The 16982-nt window shown below is 38.1% G+C and overlaps 1 protein-coding gene across 1 annotated transcript in view; it reads left to right on the forward strand.

Moving 5' to 3' along the window:
• LOC119731718 overlaps positions 1 to 15585 on the forward strand; it is a 55375-nt gene extending 39790 nt beyond the window's left edge. The window contains exons 26-33 of the mRNA XM_038204942.1: positions 519 to 609; positions 1479 to 1661; positions 2526 to 2643; positions 3372 to 3516; positions 3981 to 4346; positions 4903 to 5038; positions 12632 to 12742; positions 13624 to 15585. Coding sequence (XP_038060870.1) covers positions 519 to 609; positions 1479 to 1661; positions 2526 to 2643; positions 3372 to 3516; positions 3981 to 4346; positions 4903 to 5038; positions 12632 to 12742; positions 13624 to 13905 — 1432 coding nt within the window. The 3' untranslated portion in view covers positions 13906 to 15585. The remainder of the gene's footprint in view (positions 1 to 518; positions 610 to 1478; positions 1662 to 2525; positions 2644 to 3371; positions 3517 to 3980; positions 4347 to 4902; positions 5039 to 12631; positions 12743 to 13623) is intronic.
• The last annotated feature ends 1397 nt before the right edge of the window (positions 15586 to 16982 follow it).

The following is a 16982-nucleotide window of genomic DNA, read 5'->3' on the forward strand; positions in this document are numbered from 1 at the left end:
ACACTGTTGCACTGGCAATAAACGTCGTTGGATAAGTAGTTCTTTCTTGAATTGTCCATTTTGCAATACATGTATGTCAGAAATGATATCATTATTTTCATTTCATTGTTGATCTACATGGCAGTGTTTTTCATTGTTCAGGGAAACTTGAGAAATGGTTTAATTGATTTTAAAAATTTGATTGATTTAAAAGGGCTTAGAAGAAATTTTTTTTTTGAAAGACGTTTTTGTTTCTTAAAATATATTTTTTTTTCAAATGTGGTTTTCAAATTATGACAATCTCAGGCCATCATATGATTATGAAATTCATATTTTATGTTATTATAAATTTTCATGGGTTTAGTTTGTAAGTTGTGGATACTATGTGATATTTCTTTTGCTAATCAACGGGTGCGGAATGGTGCCATACACCGTCTATAAAATTTCAGAATAGTCAGAATCGTTTGGTCTGGTAACCAGATTAAGTAAGTTGCACCCAAGTACATTGAAATGAATTAATGTATTTTTCATGGTTTCAGATGTGTTAGTGGTTGGCACACATTTGCCACAGTTCAGAGACAACGACAAACTGCACTTTTGCTCTGGCAGAAAAACAAATGCAAGAAAGTGGTAAGATTTACTCATCCATGATTTACATTTTTCAATATCAAGAAAGTCGACTTTCATCTCCATTCGTGATCTCTAGAGGGCGATGTGCACCTTACCTGCACGTGATGGGAAAATAAATAATAATGTTGACAGGTATTTCCATGCATGTAGCACCTTTAACAAAACACTGCAGAGTATCACATAGATGCATAAGCACATGTCACTCGAGTTTGGCACGCCCGAGGCGAATTGCAGTAATCAGTCTTGAAGCTGTCTATGTGCGTTAGCTCTGGCTATCAGAGTTAGACCATTGCAATGTCATGGTCCAAGTGTTAAGACTTTATTTATAATAGTCAACCTGGGTTGGCCTGGCTTAAAACGGTCTGTAGTTGGGATTTTCCTTCTAAGCCTCATGTGTTGAAATGTTTTTTTCCCAGAATGTTTTTTTAGTTAATATTAAGATTTTGATTATTTTAAATAGCAGAATATTGCTTGGAGAGGATTTTCCAAGATAGAAGGAATCTTCTAGCGAAATATAATGACCCTGAGTTGTATTTGCAATAACAATTTTCTGAACATAAATTTCCGTAATTGACATATTTGATTTCGCATGAGTTCAATCAGACTACCAAAAAATTGTGCAGTCTCCTTGGTATTACGGCGCATGAGTACCTTAGCCCGTAACCACTTTTTTTTGTGTGAATCGTTACTTTACGCAGGCTTAGTAAAGACCAGTTCATTGCAATGGGCTAAGTTTGATGTCTTAACCAAGACTGTCTAAGAGCAATAACCAGCTATAATCGGACTGGTTAAGCCAGCCGGTTAAGACTGCAGTATTGCAACAAGCTCCCGGACCTAATAGTCTAGTATCACTTCTTGATTCTTGACAGGTTGCAGCGTCCTTTCAGAAATGGAAGCAAGACCATCTGTACTGCAAAGATCTGGAGACGAGACTGGCTGTATTCTATCAACAGAGGGCAGCAGAGATGCTAGCCAGGGTGATACAAGCCTGGCATCATGAGACCATGGAAGGATTGGCAGTGAGGAGACACAACACTGTCGTACAGAACAAGGTATCTGATTCCTTTGTTTTAGAATAAATTGAATTTATCAAAATCAAAAGTAAAGTGGAAGTAAAAGTAAGTAAAGTCTTTCACGAGCCAATGTGGCCCATCAGGCCGGCGTTTATCTCCGGTTTCAGTTGCATGAAACGACTGAGAATATTTCTACTCCCCCTGGACGGGATGCTAGTCCATGCCAGGTTACTCCCCAGCTAATGCTGGTACCCATTTATGCTCCTGGGTGGAGAGAGGCAAGTGGGGTGAAGTGGCTTGCCCAAGGACGCAACATATGGCCAGTAGTTGGATTCGAACCGCTGACCCTCTGATCCACTAGGCCACATTAGTAAAGTGTAGAAGATGAAATTAGACACAAATTTGCTCAAAAAAATATAATTTTAGTCAATTTTGAGATGACACTTGAACTAGGATAAACTTGCGAAATAGAATTTGGACAAATATGGTAAATGGTTGGTTAGCTTTAGTGTCAGATGTCTATCCGTAATTTCACCCCCTAAATAACTTCATTCTATTTTAAAAAACAAAACAAAAAAACCCCACATTTTTTTTTATGAGATTGTGAAACTGGTAAGGCCTTTAGGCATTAAAATTGGCCAACATTTCAGTTCCCTTGCAGCAAAATTGTGGAGGATGTAACGAGGTGTAAAATGCCATAACCATAATTCACTGTTTTATTGATATGCATTCTTTGTCTGGTCATAAAATGGTTTGCACACAATCAAGTAAATTGTAATTTTATCATTTCAAGAAAGGTAAGCACTGTAGCACTGTACATAGAGAACCAATAAGTTGATTTGTTTTGTTTTGCAGGGGGTAATTTGTACACTGATTCAACATTTTTGTTGTAATTATTTTCAGGCCTGGCAACGTTGGCGAAAGTCCTTCACCGACACCCAAGTAGCAACACGGATGACTGAAGACAAGCAGACTCAAGTAAACACAGCGGTGTTCAATGCTCTCTTAGACTGGTGCCGAGGTAAACATTAGTCCCACTCATCTGTTAATAAGGGAATAATGTGTGCCTGGGAGGTGTTAAACACTCTGTTTAAGACTGGTTGGAGTCTAGATGCTGAAACAGAGTGTTTAATACCAACCAAGCACATATCTATTCCGATTCATAAATAACTTTTCAGTAACAAAAATATAAACTTTTCGGTTCAAAAGTCAAAACAAGTCAAAAATTATAAATTGTCAACGATTTCGATCAATGAAACACCCCTCTAGCAATATAATGGTAAGGTCCTGTGATAGACAACTCCTTATACGGAGATTGACGGGCGTGTACTGCGTGATGTGGCACACAACGCAACTGTACCAGTGTAGGGTGAATTTAGGACTATGAAATACTGACTCACTGGTAGTATTGCGCATGCCTGTGTGAGGATTGTGAACGTTCAACCAATAAAACGGTGCTGGCACCAGATTTCATAGGAGTCAAAATTTCACGTGACACTGGAAAAGTGTTTAAGACCGGCCAGTCATATCTTTATCAACCGTTTCAAACCGGCCACATGACGGGCTCTCGACCAATAGGAATGGGTAAACGGTCTTAGGTATATATATGAATGTAAAGCATTGTATGAACAAGTCGTGCAATATTTCATTTACCATCACTATTAACAAATTGACAGTTGTGTTGACCTGTATGTTGTCTCATCTGCTGGCCTTGTTCCCTGACTCTCGTGGTGTTATATCTTATTACAGCCAGGAAATCTCAGAAGGCATCGTACCATTTGGTAACCACTCACCACAGATCACACACCATACAAGCAGCATTCACATTCTGGAAGACTGAAGCACTCCAGAAGTGTAAGGCTTCAACTCATGCCAACCAAGTCCTACAATCAAAGTATGTGTCAAATCTCAAGAATCTTTGTACTTATTCATTTATTTTATCATCTTCGTCCCGCAGTATAAAACTTCTGCTAGGTATAACTTCCGTTTAAGATTCCATCACTTCATAAGTAAATACACAATAATGACTCTGAATTTACTAGTGGGTCATCTCAATTCATGTCTGGGACGAGTTCCAGACATTGTATCGGTATAAGTTGCAGGAATCTGAACAACTTCCCCGCAATCTTCCCGCAATGATGTTATCAGTATTGGTGAGTCAAGCAGTTGCTAATGAAAAGTTCCCGGAACATGTCCAGGACAAATGAGAGCTTCTTCCGGACAAAACGAATGATTCTACCACACAACCTGTCCGGAAATCCTCCTGGGCCCTAAGAAATAGCAATTGTGTGACTGAACAATTTGGAAAACAAGTGTAGTTCATCTTGGTGCTTAAATTTAGACAATTAATTGTTTCAGGGTTGTACGTGGATGGAGCATCGCAGTTCAAAGAACAATTGCCTTACAAGTTCTGTCGGGAACCACACAGAGGACCTGTAATACACTAAGACAACAGTCAGCATTGCGCGTCTGGATGCACCAGCTTCAACGAACAGTGGTCCTCAAAGGATGCCTGGAGGGAGCCCTCCAGAGGCGAGACCAGGCTATGCTGCGGCTGAGCTTTACCCAGTGGAGACAGGAGGCTATGGCAAGACGCGCAGCCAGACATCGGGCTAGTCAGACGCTGAAGTGGGGCTGGTCTGTATGGAGACTGAGAGTGACAGACAGACAGTATGAAGAGGATATGGATGAACTAGCTGATGAGCACTACAATCAACACATCAGGTTCATGTCACATTTTGATCCTACTCACACCTATCCAAATGTGGTGATCTCTTTATTTATTTAACCCTCAAAGGGTTTTCGTGATATCGTCGCAACATGTTTTTGTTTATTGTGCCGAGCCTTCACACGATAACTTTTCTCATTGACCATGTGCTCATTGAACATGCGGGAGAGTGTGAACTATAAATGACCAAACCCTTTGTCATATTGAATTGACACTTGACAGATGTACTCATAATGGATGTCTTTATATGCATGCCGAGTTTCAAAAAGATTGTCATGTGGCAACTGAGATCTGGGGGGGGGGGGAGAATTGCCCCTTGGCTGTGAGAAGGTAAAACAAAAAAACGGCTTTTATAGGGTTAAGTTCTCATTAGATATTTTTGTGGGAATCCTTTGAGGGATAAATTACTTACTGTATTAACAGTCTATATGAGTACACTTAGGGCACTTTGATGACAAATAGGCCAGCATTCTATGAACGGCAGAGCACGGAAGTTGGGCCTTTGCTAAACATTTGCATCATTTTTCTTTTCCCTTTTCCTGCTATCTGTAGTAAGAAAGTGCTGGGCCTGTGGTTAACAGAGGCAAAGATTGGTAGACTAGAGAGGAAACGTAGCAACAGACTGGCTAAAAAGTACGGTCTCGTTTGGAAGAATGGCTGCAAGATTGCCCACACAGCAGTGACTATGGTGAGCATATACATCCCATCTCATCCTAACCCAAGAGACCCTGAGTCTCAACAGTAGATCAGTCGTAAAGTTTGCATTGTTTGCAGGTTTCGAAAATTTGTCAGTGATAAAAAGAAACGAAGAGGTACATGAATAACAACAATCTAGGGCAAATTGGCCAAGGGGTGACTTGATACAGTCATCTGACCAGACAGACATTTTCTTCTTTGTCTGATAAATCCCCCAAAATATCAGAATTATTCATTATCCCCTGAAGCACATCAGCTACAGAGAGCCTACGTTTGCAATTAGCACCCGCTATTGAAAAACGGAATTGGGAAAATCAACAATTTTGAGCAAAAACTTGACAGAACAGGATTTCTCGTTGTCATATTTGGTTGCTAACAGTGCGCCCTCAATTGACGCAATACAATCGTGTTTTAAAATGCATAATTTATATTTTACGATCGGCGTACAATTTTGCCACATTTGTTTATCATCAATGTTATGTTTTGCGTATAGCGATACATTTTGGCATGTGTGTTGTAATATTTAAGTATAATATTTAAGTATTTAAAGTTTGAAAGAAAGAAATTTGCCAAAAGGCAAAAACAAAAAGGAACTAGAGGTTCGCGTTTGTTGTTACAAACGCAGAGTGGTCGGGCAGGCAATTTGTTCATTAAACACTGCCGAATTGAGTATGAATATGTTTATGTAAGAACAAAGGATCACGAAGTAAATCCTTTCCAGTACAATCAATTATTTTGTTTCAAAAAATGCATATTTAACGGTGTGATAAATTTTAGTAAACATTTTCTGTACTCATACAAGTTATTTCCGGCTTGATGACGTCATAATTCAAAAACGGGAAGTGGATACCGATTTAGTTCGCAGTGGATAAATGTTCGTTGTGAAGTTAAATAACGTATGAAAATATGGAAAATATAACTGTATGTATTCATAACACCTAACTTCCGGTTTGATGACGTCACAGTATTTGGAAGCAAAACGTGAACATTGTAAGGGATATCGTTATATGGGCTACGAAGATATACGACATGAATCAAATGATAGAATTAAATCTAAAATATTATATTAATATTTTCCAATTCTCGTATAAGTAACTTCCGGTCCGATGACGTCAAGAATTTGGAACCTTGCCAAATTATCTGTGGCTAATCAAAGAATATCAAGGGGCGATTTGGAAATATTTGAACCGATCATTTTCAAATTAAAAAAAACCAAACACTATTTTATGTGCCGCTAGAGGGCGCCCTTTCGAATGATGACGTCATCACACTGTTGTTGTTTTTGTGTCTGACATTCTTCACTTAACACTTTCATAATTTATATGTGTGTATTAAAATGCTCCCGCTTTTGAGTTATATGCCGTTTTTATTGCACTTCCGGTAACACCGGAAGTGAATGTCAAGCGGTTTTGTTTCCGGGAACAAGAAACATCACGAAAAAACATCACGAAAAAACGAACACGATACTCTATTTGGTTCAAAAGATATAGCACAAACTATTTTGTCAAAATTTGCCCTTAAATTGCTTGTCATTTGATACTTCATGACGTCATGATGACGTAACAAAATTAATAACATTTTTGTACCATGGTATATGTTCACGGGAAGTGACTACTCATTTAGTTCGGAGTGGATAAATGTTCATTGTGAAGTTAAATAACGTCACAGTATTTGGACGAAAAAGGTGAACATTGTAATGTATATCGTTATTTGGGCTTCGAAGATATACGACATGGATCAAATGATAGAATTAAATTTAAAATATGATCGTTTTCAAATTCTCACAGAAGTAACTTCCGGTCTGATGACGTCATGAATTTGAAATCTTGCCAAGTTATCTGTGGTTAATCAACAAATATCAAGGGGCGATTTGGTAAAATTTGAACGGATGGTTTTCAAAATAAAGAAAACAAACACTATTTTATGTGCCACTAGGGGGTGCCCTTTTGGATGATGACGTCATCACACTGTTTTTGTGTCTAGCATTTCTCACTTAACACTTGCATAATATATTTGTCTGTAGTAAAATGCTTCCACATTTGAGTTATATTCGGTTTTTATTGCACTTCCGGTAACACCGGAAGTAAAGGTCAAGTGGGTTTGTGTCCGGGGACAAGAACTGTTAGTCACGGCATAGTCTACAACCTCACGAAAAAACGAACACGATACTCTATTTAGTTCAAAAGATATAACGCAAACTATTTTGTCCAAATTTGCCTTTAAATCGCTTGTAATTTTATATCTGATGACGTCATGATGACGTAACAAAATTTACAACATCTTCGAAACATGGTACAGGTTCACACATGGTTTTGTGATCATACCGTAAACCGTTCGGAAGAAATTGTGCTTTGTTTTGATTTCAGGCTAACGTCTTCATTTTGAATTCACCTAACTTTGACCTTCCGGTAGACCCGGAAGTAAAGGTCAAGCGAGTTTACGTACACGACAAAAAATGTTTAGCAGTTAATTGTCTATCTGATTACAGAATACCACCATCATTGATTATTGAGTTCAAGAGTTATAGGTGAAAGTAATTGGTAACTTTTTCAGATAAAATCACTTGTATTTTGACACCTGATGATGTAATCATGACGTCAGAGTAATATGCACCACTTCGGATGAGGGTCGATATATATTGAAAGTTACAAGTTCATACCATATACCGTTTAGGAGAAAACCCGCGGAGAAGTATTGTCCGGAAAAAAAGGAAAGAAAGAAGATTTATGAGAACAAATCCAGACAGTGGTCGGGTTGTGCCCGACCACTCAACAATCGGCTCTCACTTTTGTTTTAACGAAAACCACTTATAATTTGATACAAGAGGATGTCATCATGACGTCTCACATGTATGTACATCTTGGGATCAAGGTTAATGTTAAAACCAAGTTTGAACTTTATGCATTGTTACGTTTGAAAGAAAAGCTGCGGAAAAATATTGTCCAGAAACATAAACACAGAAAGAAGATCCAGCACAAAACGAAAATGTGATGGAGAATCCACCCCATCAGCCAAAAAGTCGAACATTAATTTCAAAACGGTGATCGGGTTGTGCTTGATCACCCAATGCACCATGAACACAAAATATATCTTACGGAAATAAAGGGTGATCGATATCGGCCCGATCACCCAATGCTAACCATTTTATCACCCAACGAAAACAAAAATGGAAGTCTGAGGAATGAGTTGTTGAGCACATATCACAAATGGTTCCGTTCGCTGGCTCTTGCTATTGAACACAACTGCATAAACTGAAACAGACTGAAATTTTAATACATCTTTGCTGAAAATGCGTAAAAGGAATTTTCTTCCTGCTTTGTATTCTTGAATAATAATTTGCATTGATCAATTATTGGTTTCAACAGCCAGACAGTCAACCACGTTATGAAAAGCAATGAAAAAGTGGACAGTGATCGCTGTTTACTCTTAAACTACATGAAGTGTGTTCCTGACTCGGCAGATATATAGGCCTACATAAAACACGGAAGACATGGTCTAGTTTTTGAAGCGCATGTCTGGAGCTGCACATAAAAAATATGGCAGCTCAAAAATAGAAACCGTGTCGGTAGACTTCAGTATGGAGTTTGGAGTTTTATGCAACATACGTTTAACATCTAAAAATAAATTTATTTTTAATGTTTTTCTTTGTCTTTGCGTGGGCTAATAAAATTCTGCTCCGAGCTAACGAAAGAATGGCACGAAAGAGTAATTGTCTGCATTTAAGGTATGAGAGGAAAACTAGCGAGGGACGATCCCAAAAAGATAAAAAAATGAACTAGAATGAAAATTTGTAATATTTTGTTTGATCAACAAATGTTGTTGATATCACAAATTGTTGTACAATCCTCGCTTCGATTCGATTTTCAGGAAAACAAATTGTAAACTTTCCATTTACGTCGTTAACGGAATGTTAGGAGTTCAGCAAGCGTTTACCAGTTAATTTTTTTTTATTGTTCCTAGACAGCTCAGTTAAGACACGAGGTCAAGTTTGAGAACACTATGGAAGCTTGTCTTGTAGTTGATCTGTCCGCAATAAGCACACGAGGGGAGGGGGATTGACAACTCCTTTGCGGGGCCATACACCACTGATCGTGGTATCGTGCGAGCAAAAGCCGTCATGTCTGAATTTCTTCATAGTTCAATATGTGAATGGCATGCCATTTTGGGGGCTGTTTTCTTTGGGGGTTTTTGTCCAAAAGATGCAATGTCGGCCAAAGGCTGAACAAAAGAACATTTACTTAGGGCAAATAGAACTATTATAGTAATAAAAACACGCTGCAAAATAACACATAACCGGTGGTTAGTTTGATATCTGTTGAATGCTGTGGCCGTCCTCGTGGCTTGGAGTATTGAATTCGTGGTCTGCGGGTAATTCGGCAGGTTGTGGGTTCGAGTCCCGCCTGGGGTTATGGTGCGTGTGCCCTTGGGCAAGGCACTTTGTCACTCATTGGGTCGTATGTATAAAAACTAGTAAATGCTAGGAAGTTTAAGCAAAAAGTAAAAGCATTTACTTTTGAGTACAAGCATTAAGGAAAAGCAAATGCTTGATTTTGTATGAATAAAAGTTTGCCTTTACTGTTCAGCATTTACTAGACAACAGGTAGCAAATGCTTCTTACTGTTGGATTGTTGTCATGGACGAATGATTGCCAACAATAGGGTCTCTTTTGTGTGTACGAACTGCCGCACACACACAGGGTTTACACGTAGTGTAATAGTCCAAATCAAGGTGATGCATATGGTACATGTAGTAGTACATACATTTTGATCCTCAAATCCAGCAAAAATTATGACACTTTTCGGCAGTTGCAGAATACAAAAAGTATACTTTCATCATTCATGAAAATTTTAAAGGTCCACAGTGTCCTGTAGACGTCACAATTGCATAAAAATCACAGTCGTGTTAAAGTGGGTAAAATCATACCAACATTCGATACACAAAGAGTTTTGTTTATTGAAATATTAAAAAAATAATGGTTTGCAAAGATTGGTGACCTAATAAACTAAACAAATGATTTCATTTTGTTCAGTCCCCAGGGTGCCGTTGGATAAAATTTATCCTTAATCATTCTGTGCCGCACTGAATTTTACGCTAACACTTCTCATGTCGTGAACAAAATGCGAAATAATCGTTTCTAATTCTAGTAATAAAATACATAATAAAAATTGCGCATAAATGTTAGTCAAAATACAGTGTATGGTATTATATGTAGTTTATTAACGTTTTGTGTCAATTTTGGCGCGATTAATATTAATAAATGCAGCAGTTTTTGCGCAGAAGTATTTGCTTTATATTTTCAAGGTTGCCCCAACCCAGCCTTGAAAAATGACCAGTGAATGCTTGAAATCTGAAGCATTTACTCCTTTTTATTCATACGAAATGAAGTAAACACTTCTAGTCTAGCGAAAGCTAGCAAGTAAAAAGTAAATACTTTTAGCTTTCAGCAAATGCTTTCCAGTAAAAGCATTTGCTTCATTTTTATTCATACAAATGTAAGTAAATGCTTAAAAATGGGTAGTAAAAGCAAATGCTAGTTTTTATACATACGACCCATTGCTTCTGTCCACCCAGGAGTAAATGGCTACCTGTCAGAGCAGGGATGGTTATTGTGTTTGAATTAGCTTCCTTGCGCCTAACAGGCCCATATATATATATTCTCTACACAGGACGACAGACTGAAACTTTAACACATCTTTGCTGAAAATGCCTTAAAGGAATTTTTTTAAAGCAATAAAAAAAGATATTGATCGCTGTTTACTCTTAGACTATATGAACTTTGTTGCTGACTCGGCAGACATAGGCCTACATAAAACACGCAGACATGGTCTAGTTTTTGAAGCGCATGTCTGGAGCTGCACATAAAAAAATATGGCAGCTCAAAAATAGAAACCGTATAGGTAGACTTCAGTATGGAGTTTGGAGTTTTATGCAACATATGCTTAACATCTAAAAATAAATTTATTTTTAATGTTTTTCTTTGTCTTTGCATGGGCTAATAAAATTCTGCTCCGAGCTAACGAAAGAATGGCACGAAAGAGTAATTGTCTGCATTTAAGGTATGAGAGGAAAACTAGCGAGGGACGATTCCCAAAAACTTCTCTCACCAGATATTGAAAGACCAATGTTGGCTCTGATCAAATCCAGAAGGAAAATATTCTGAGAAACCTGGCAAGTTGACTTTTTGAGGGACAAAAATAGGGTAAAAATTACAATTTTGCAAGTTCTAAAAACATGTTTTTACGCGTGTTCTAAAAAATAGCACAAGGGTGACGTAATGATGACGTAACAAAATATGTAGTATCTTCGTAACGTGGTACAAGTTTACACTGGGTTTTATGATCATACCGTAAACCGTATGGAAGAAGTTTTGCTTTGTTTTGATTTTAGGCTAAAGTCTTCATTTTGAATTCACCTAAGTTTAACCTTCCGGTTGACCCGGAAGAAAGGGTCAAGTGAGTTCACGTACACAAAAAGAAATGTTAATCAATTCATGGTCTATTTGATTACAAAATATAAACATCACTGATTATGCTGTTCAAGAGTTATAAGTGAAAGTAATTGGACCCTTGTTCACCTAAAATCGCTTGTAATTTGACACCGGATGACGTCATCATGCCGTCAGAGTAATATGCACCACATCGGATGAGGGTCGATGTATATTGAAAGTTACAAGTTCATACCATATACGGTTTAGGAGAAAACCTGCGGAGAAGTATTGTCCGGAAAAAAAAAGAAAGAAAGAAAGAAAGAAAGATTAATCGTAACAGATGCAAAGAGTGGTCGGGTTGTGCCCGACCACTCAATAAATCGTTTTTCTCACGTCCCAAACTGCGATTTCAAAGGTGGTCAAAAAGGGTCATACTGGTATATATACTATTTGAGCACATTCGGGAAACCAGATTCAGTTCGTGCAGTGTACGTTGATTCAGCTGATTTTATCTAGCTACACTCACAGCCGCTTTGAACTTGGATTTTTTTTCAGGCGTGAGAAAAATGATCAAAACCCTTATTTTATGGAGGAAAAAAGTACGGTTGTATTTTCAACAAAATCCTGTACGAAATACGGCAGAATTGTACTAGTTGGCAGGCCTGTGTCTGATGTAAAATGCCCATAGAAGGCTCGCGGAGGGGTCCGGAAGCTCAAAGACAAAATGGCGTACTTTCAGGCTCTATTGTTTGCCAAACAAGTGACTCGGTAAACATTGACAACATTTCTCAGTGTATTGTGCCAGTGCCAGTCAGTTTGAATAAATATAACTTGACTCTTAACTTGGGCAGGGATGACTTGTGCGCTCTGAAGGCAATGGAAAAAAAAAAGGTTTTCATGCCACTTGTGGGGAAAAATCAAAATGAAAACCAGGCTACATAAAAACTCAAAGCAGATTTCACATTTAATGCATTTAGTTATTTATTAGTATGGGATACCAACACAGGACTGGATACCGGTAGCTCAGTCGGTAGAGCACTAGTATGGGTAGCAGGTCCAAGTCGGCATCCAATCAGTTGCATCATTCAACTAAGTGATGATTAGGCAGTGTTTTGATGAATCAAGTAAGAGCAGCATTTTATCCTTTCCTACATGTAGGACATGTATTGGTCAATTCAGAGAGCTTGGGTCATCTGGAGACGAGGCATGATCCAAAGTCTAATGTCTAAGACAATGCAGCAATATAGTGAGCGTCAACTCAGAGAACAGGTCAGTCTTATACTATGCATTCTCAAGCTTCTTTGTTCATAAGGGCCCAATATTGAGCTCAGTGTTGTGCAAGCAAGTACTTGCCACAGTACTTGGGGGGGGGGGGGGGGGTAGGTGGGGGTATTACAGGAGCAAGTTGCACCCAAATAACTTCATGCTTTAAAAGTAACATATATAACCTTTGTGTTTTACTTAGAGTATAGTTACAAATGAAAGTTGAGTAAACTTTGTGAAAAAGGCATGAACATGTATGTTGACAAGTTTTTGTCTAAACCAAAACTCTCCTCATCAACATTTGCCTGTAGTTAGCGCTTAAATAAAATTACTGCTTGCGTATTTCATCTGGCACATCAATGTGATGTGCGTAAACTAGCTTTTCATGTACATGTAAACATCATTGCTAAGCCAATTAACCCTCCTGCTGCTCGAACAGTCACAGACAGTCAACAGATCAATCCTCTTCCACTGCCATGCCTCTTACAAAGGCTAGTCACCAACAGTCAGATCATACTTCAAGTAAGCACTGTTACTAGTAAAATTCAGTCAATGAACCAAAGCAGGCAAGTGGTAGGCACAGCTGGCTTATCAATCACCTACAGTCAAAGCATAGCTGTATCAAGTTACATAAACAGTCATAACCAGTCAATCCTGTTGTATGTAGGCTGGAAGTTCTTAACTGCAAATAACTGTCACTTTATTGATTTTGATTGAAAGGACAACTTTACACAGCATGTATGCTAGCATAGGAGGGTTAATTAATGATGTATTCAGTTGACATTGTCAATTGTGGTGCAAGGAGCAAATGTTCATCTACCCAGTGTTGGCACTAACAGATTGCTCATCCATTAATGAACATCTGCAATCCTCGTCTGTTCTTTCAGTCCTTCAAGGCGTGGCGCAAACAGGCCACGCCTGCAAACAACGGCTTGAGACGAGACCTCTTGAACCGTCGCCTGTACACTGCTTTCCGGGTGTGGCGCGAGCGGACGCAAGCTGTGGTTGACCAATCACTGGGGGACAAGTCACGCAGCTCCAGTATCAGCAACCAGTCCTCATCAGCCGGTTATACAAGCTCCTCAGGAGCCAGTGAGCTGGCTGGCATTTGGATGAATGCACAAAGGACTGGATCAGGCTATGGGGAAGGTGGTAATCAAGGATTATGACAGACGAAAGAAAACATGTAGATCTCTTGAATTAAATATGTGCCATTTTGAGGATGTTTATTCAACTTTCAATTGATCCTCTGGAGTACCTTGCAAGATGTCTGTATCTCTATTTTAGATTTCATTGTATTTACATGAAATACATGTATCTAAGTTCATGCACAGATGGAAATATTTTATTTTTCTGTCTATTTTATTGCAAGCATTTCTGTTTCAGTAATACTTTATTTTTTTTAATATTTTCATTCAGATTTGCCAAACGTCAGTTCGTAAATTATTTAGTAAATATCAGTGAAGACTAAGCTTTTTCTCATAATTTTGGTATATTTACCTAATTATCTGAAATACTCAACTCAGGAGTCTTAAAACATGTTAATTGTGCTTCCTAAAATGTTTGAGTCGTTGCCAGAAATTTCAAAATGTGACAAAAATTTGATCAAAATGAGGGTTTTTTTTAATTTGGCTGAAAAATGAAATTGCTTGAAAATTGCTAGGAAGATGCCTTAGGGTCTAAAGAGCACATTCCAGAAAGTTCTGTTGCTAGATTTGCCATTCTATAGAATTATGGCACACACAAAATTGGTATAATTGAGAGAGAATTGCACATTTTTCTGCAAAAATCCTTTATATTCATCCAAATCTTGTAAAGTATCACTTTCAAGAGTATAGAAATAATGTGACCTGCTCCGCCAAAAAGGGTATGAAGTTGCGCTGTGCACTATCATGTAGTTCATTCACATAAATGTTGAATGAATGAAGTGGGGAACATGTACAATTTTGAGTGCATCGTGCCCAAATCTACAGCAGCTGTTTCAAAGCCTGTTTTCTCAGTTGTGTAATTTGAACTCCAAGGAAGTCATTAATTTGTAATTACCGTATGTTATATCTCCAGAACAGGAGGGGCTTTGGAGCTCTATTACATGTATTATATATCAAATGAAAGCTTACATTAGGGGGCTTTCCAACCATGTATATAACCACGGATCCTACACACAAGGATAAACGACTGTTCTGAGCTCCAGTACAAAATGCACTGAGTAGACTTGCCTTAATTGGTTCATGCGTGATAACGGGCATTGATTCCCGTTGGCGCGTAATCGCGAATTTTCCAGGTGTGCCATTGTGTCGGTTTTTTGCATGACATCTTAAACGGAAATATTCTTAAAACTGTATGCAAAACTGCTCCTCATGTAGGACATAATTCTCCCAAAATTGTTACAAATTTATACTTCAGGATATAACAGATGGTATAGTTTTTGTCGTCATAGATGAAGTATTTACCCGGAAAATAAATGTCAAATTTCGAGGAGAACACCGCTTACCCAACTTTCGTTTTTAATTAGGCTTTCATTAAGAAGTTTAAGACAGATGTGATCTCGAACCGATGAAACAAAAGCGACATTTCATTGTTCATTTTAAAGCTTACGATATTGTGCTCGGTAATAACAGGGTTATGCAGTTATCACTTATTAGAATTCAATAATAAAGACCAAAAACGTAGATCATGAATATTCAAAAGTATAATTAGCTGGCTTGACGACTTCGACACCTCGGGCGCAGAGCCTGGCCCTGCAAATCTGAAAGCCGCTGCGCACAGGGGTCTTTGTTGACAAGTACATGTACAGTCGACTCTCGTTAGTACAAACTCTGTAAATACAAAATTCTGGTTATAACAAACATAAGGCCTTGGTCCCGACTGTGCATTTATGTGCACAGTGAATGGGACTGACGTTCCTCTTAATACAAAATTCTGATATAACAAACAATTTGGCTAGGTCCGAACAAGTTTGTATTAACGAGACTCGACTGTACATGTATTCATGGCCACCAGTACTGGCCGTTATCACGCGTCTAACCAGGAGTTGGGCCGAGTCGTTGATCCTTGAGTGTAGGATCCCTTATATAACTCATTTTCACTGTTTTGCAACATAATACCCCTCTCTGTGGAGCAGATCACATATGTTTACTATGCATCCTAAAGTGTTTCTGACTTGTTTCCAAAACAGTAATTTTTTGACCAAAAATTGATAAAAAATGTCAGGTTAACCCCTTACATACTTTTTCTCAATATTGGCTGGAAAATGAAATTGCTTAAAATTGCCAGGAAATTTCCTGAGGGCCCTGAGATACACATTCCCAAATGTTCTTTTGCTAGATAGGCAATTCCGGAAAGTCGTACGTACATTTCATAGCCTTTGAGGGCTTGCAATTCCTCATGTACATGTATTAATGCATTTGAGTTGAAACAAATGTTTTTTCAAGCATGCTTTGTGGAAGCCTAACTCCTGAAAAAAATTATTGTAATAAAGGGCGAGTCAAAAAAAGTGGAACCCAATCCCCCAAAAATGTATTTCATATTTTTAAAAAAATATGTAGCACCAAAAATAATACTGACTGGAAAGCCAAAAAAAAAAAAATATTGTGTATTCTGACTGTTTGGAACAACAAATGACACACAATACTTGTTTCAACAACTGTCACCAACTGTAGTACACAATATCTTTATTAACAACTCTGCTTAGGCAAACAATATGATTTTTAAAATCCACTTTTTTTCCGCTTTCAAAAGACTCTGTTGAATATTTTTGAGGTTTTATCGCTGGTGATGTTTGAAGACAATTGTGACGACGATTCTTGAAATCGCATTTTTTGGACGAAGAGGTTTTAGGGTCTTTGTGTTTAATGGTGATATACATTGAACGGATTGAGCAATTTAACTATTTTTTTCATGTAAAAGTAGTTTATGAAATTGGCTTTCCAGTCATTATTAATTTTGGTGCTACATATTCTTTTTAATATGAAATATATTTTGGGAGGTTTGGGATCCGCTTTTTTTTTTACTCACCCTGTACCTGAATGGTATGGACTTGGAGGGGGGTGTGGGTGGGTCTGGTATGGGGGAAAACACCAGCAGATGTTGGTAGGGGCCTTTGGAATGATAGGAGTTTTAATGGAAATACTCTTTTTATGGATGGCCTTTTTCAGCATAGACCATTATCACATTGGAGTAGGCAGTGAGTAGGCAGCCAGTGAGTAGGGGGTGCAGCTTGAGTGTCAGATTACAAAACGATAATTGG

The sequence above is a fragment of the Patiria miniata genome, unplaced genomic scaffold (assembly GCF_015706575.1).
Source record: "Patiria miniata isolate m_02_andy unplaced genomic scaffold, ASM1570657v1 HiC_scaffold_24, whole genome shotgun sequence".
Taxonomy (NCBI): Eukaryota; Metazoa; Echinodermata; class Asteroidea; order Valvatida; family Asterinidae; genus Patiria; species Patiria miniata.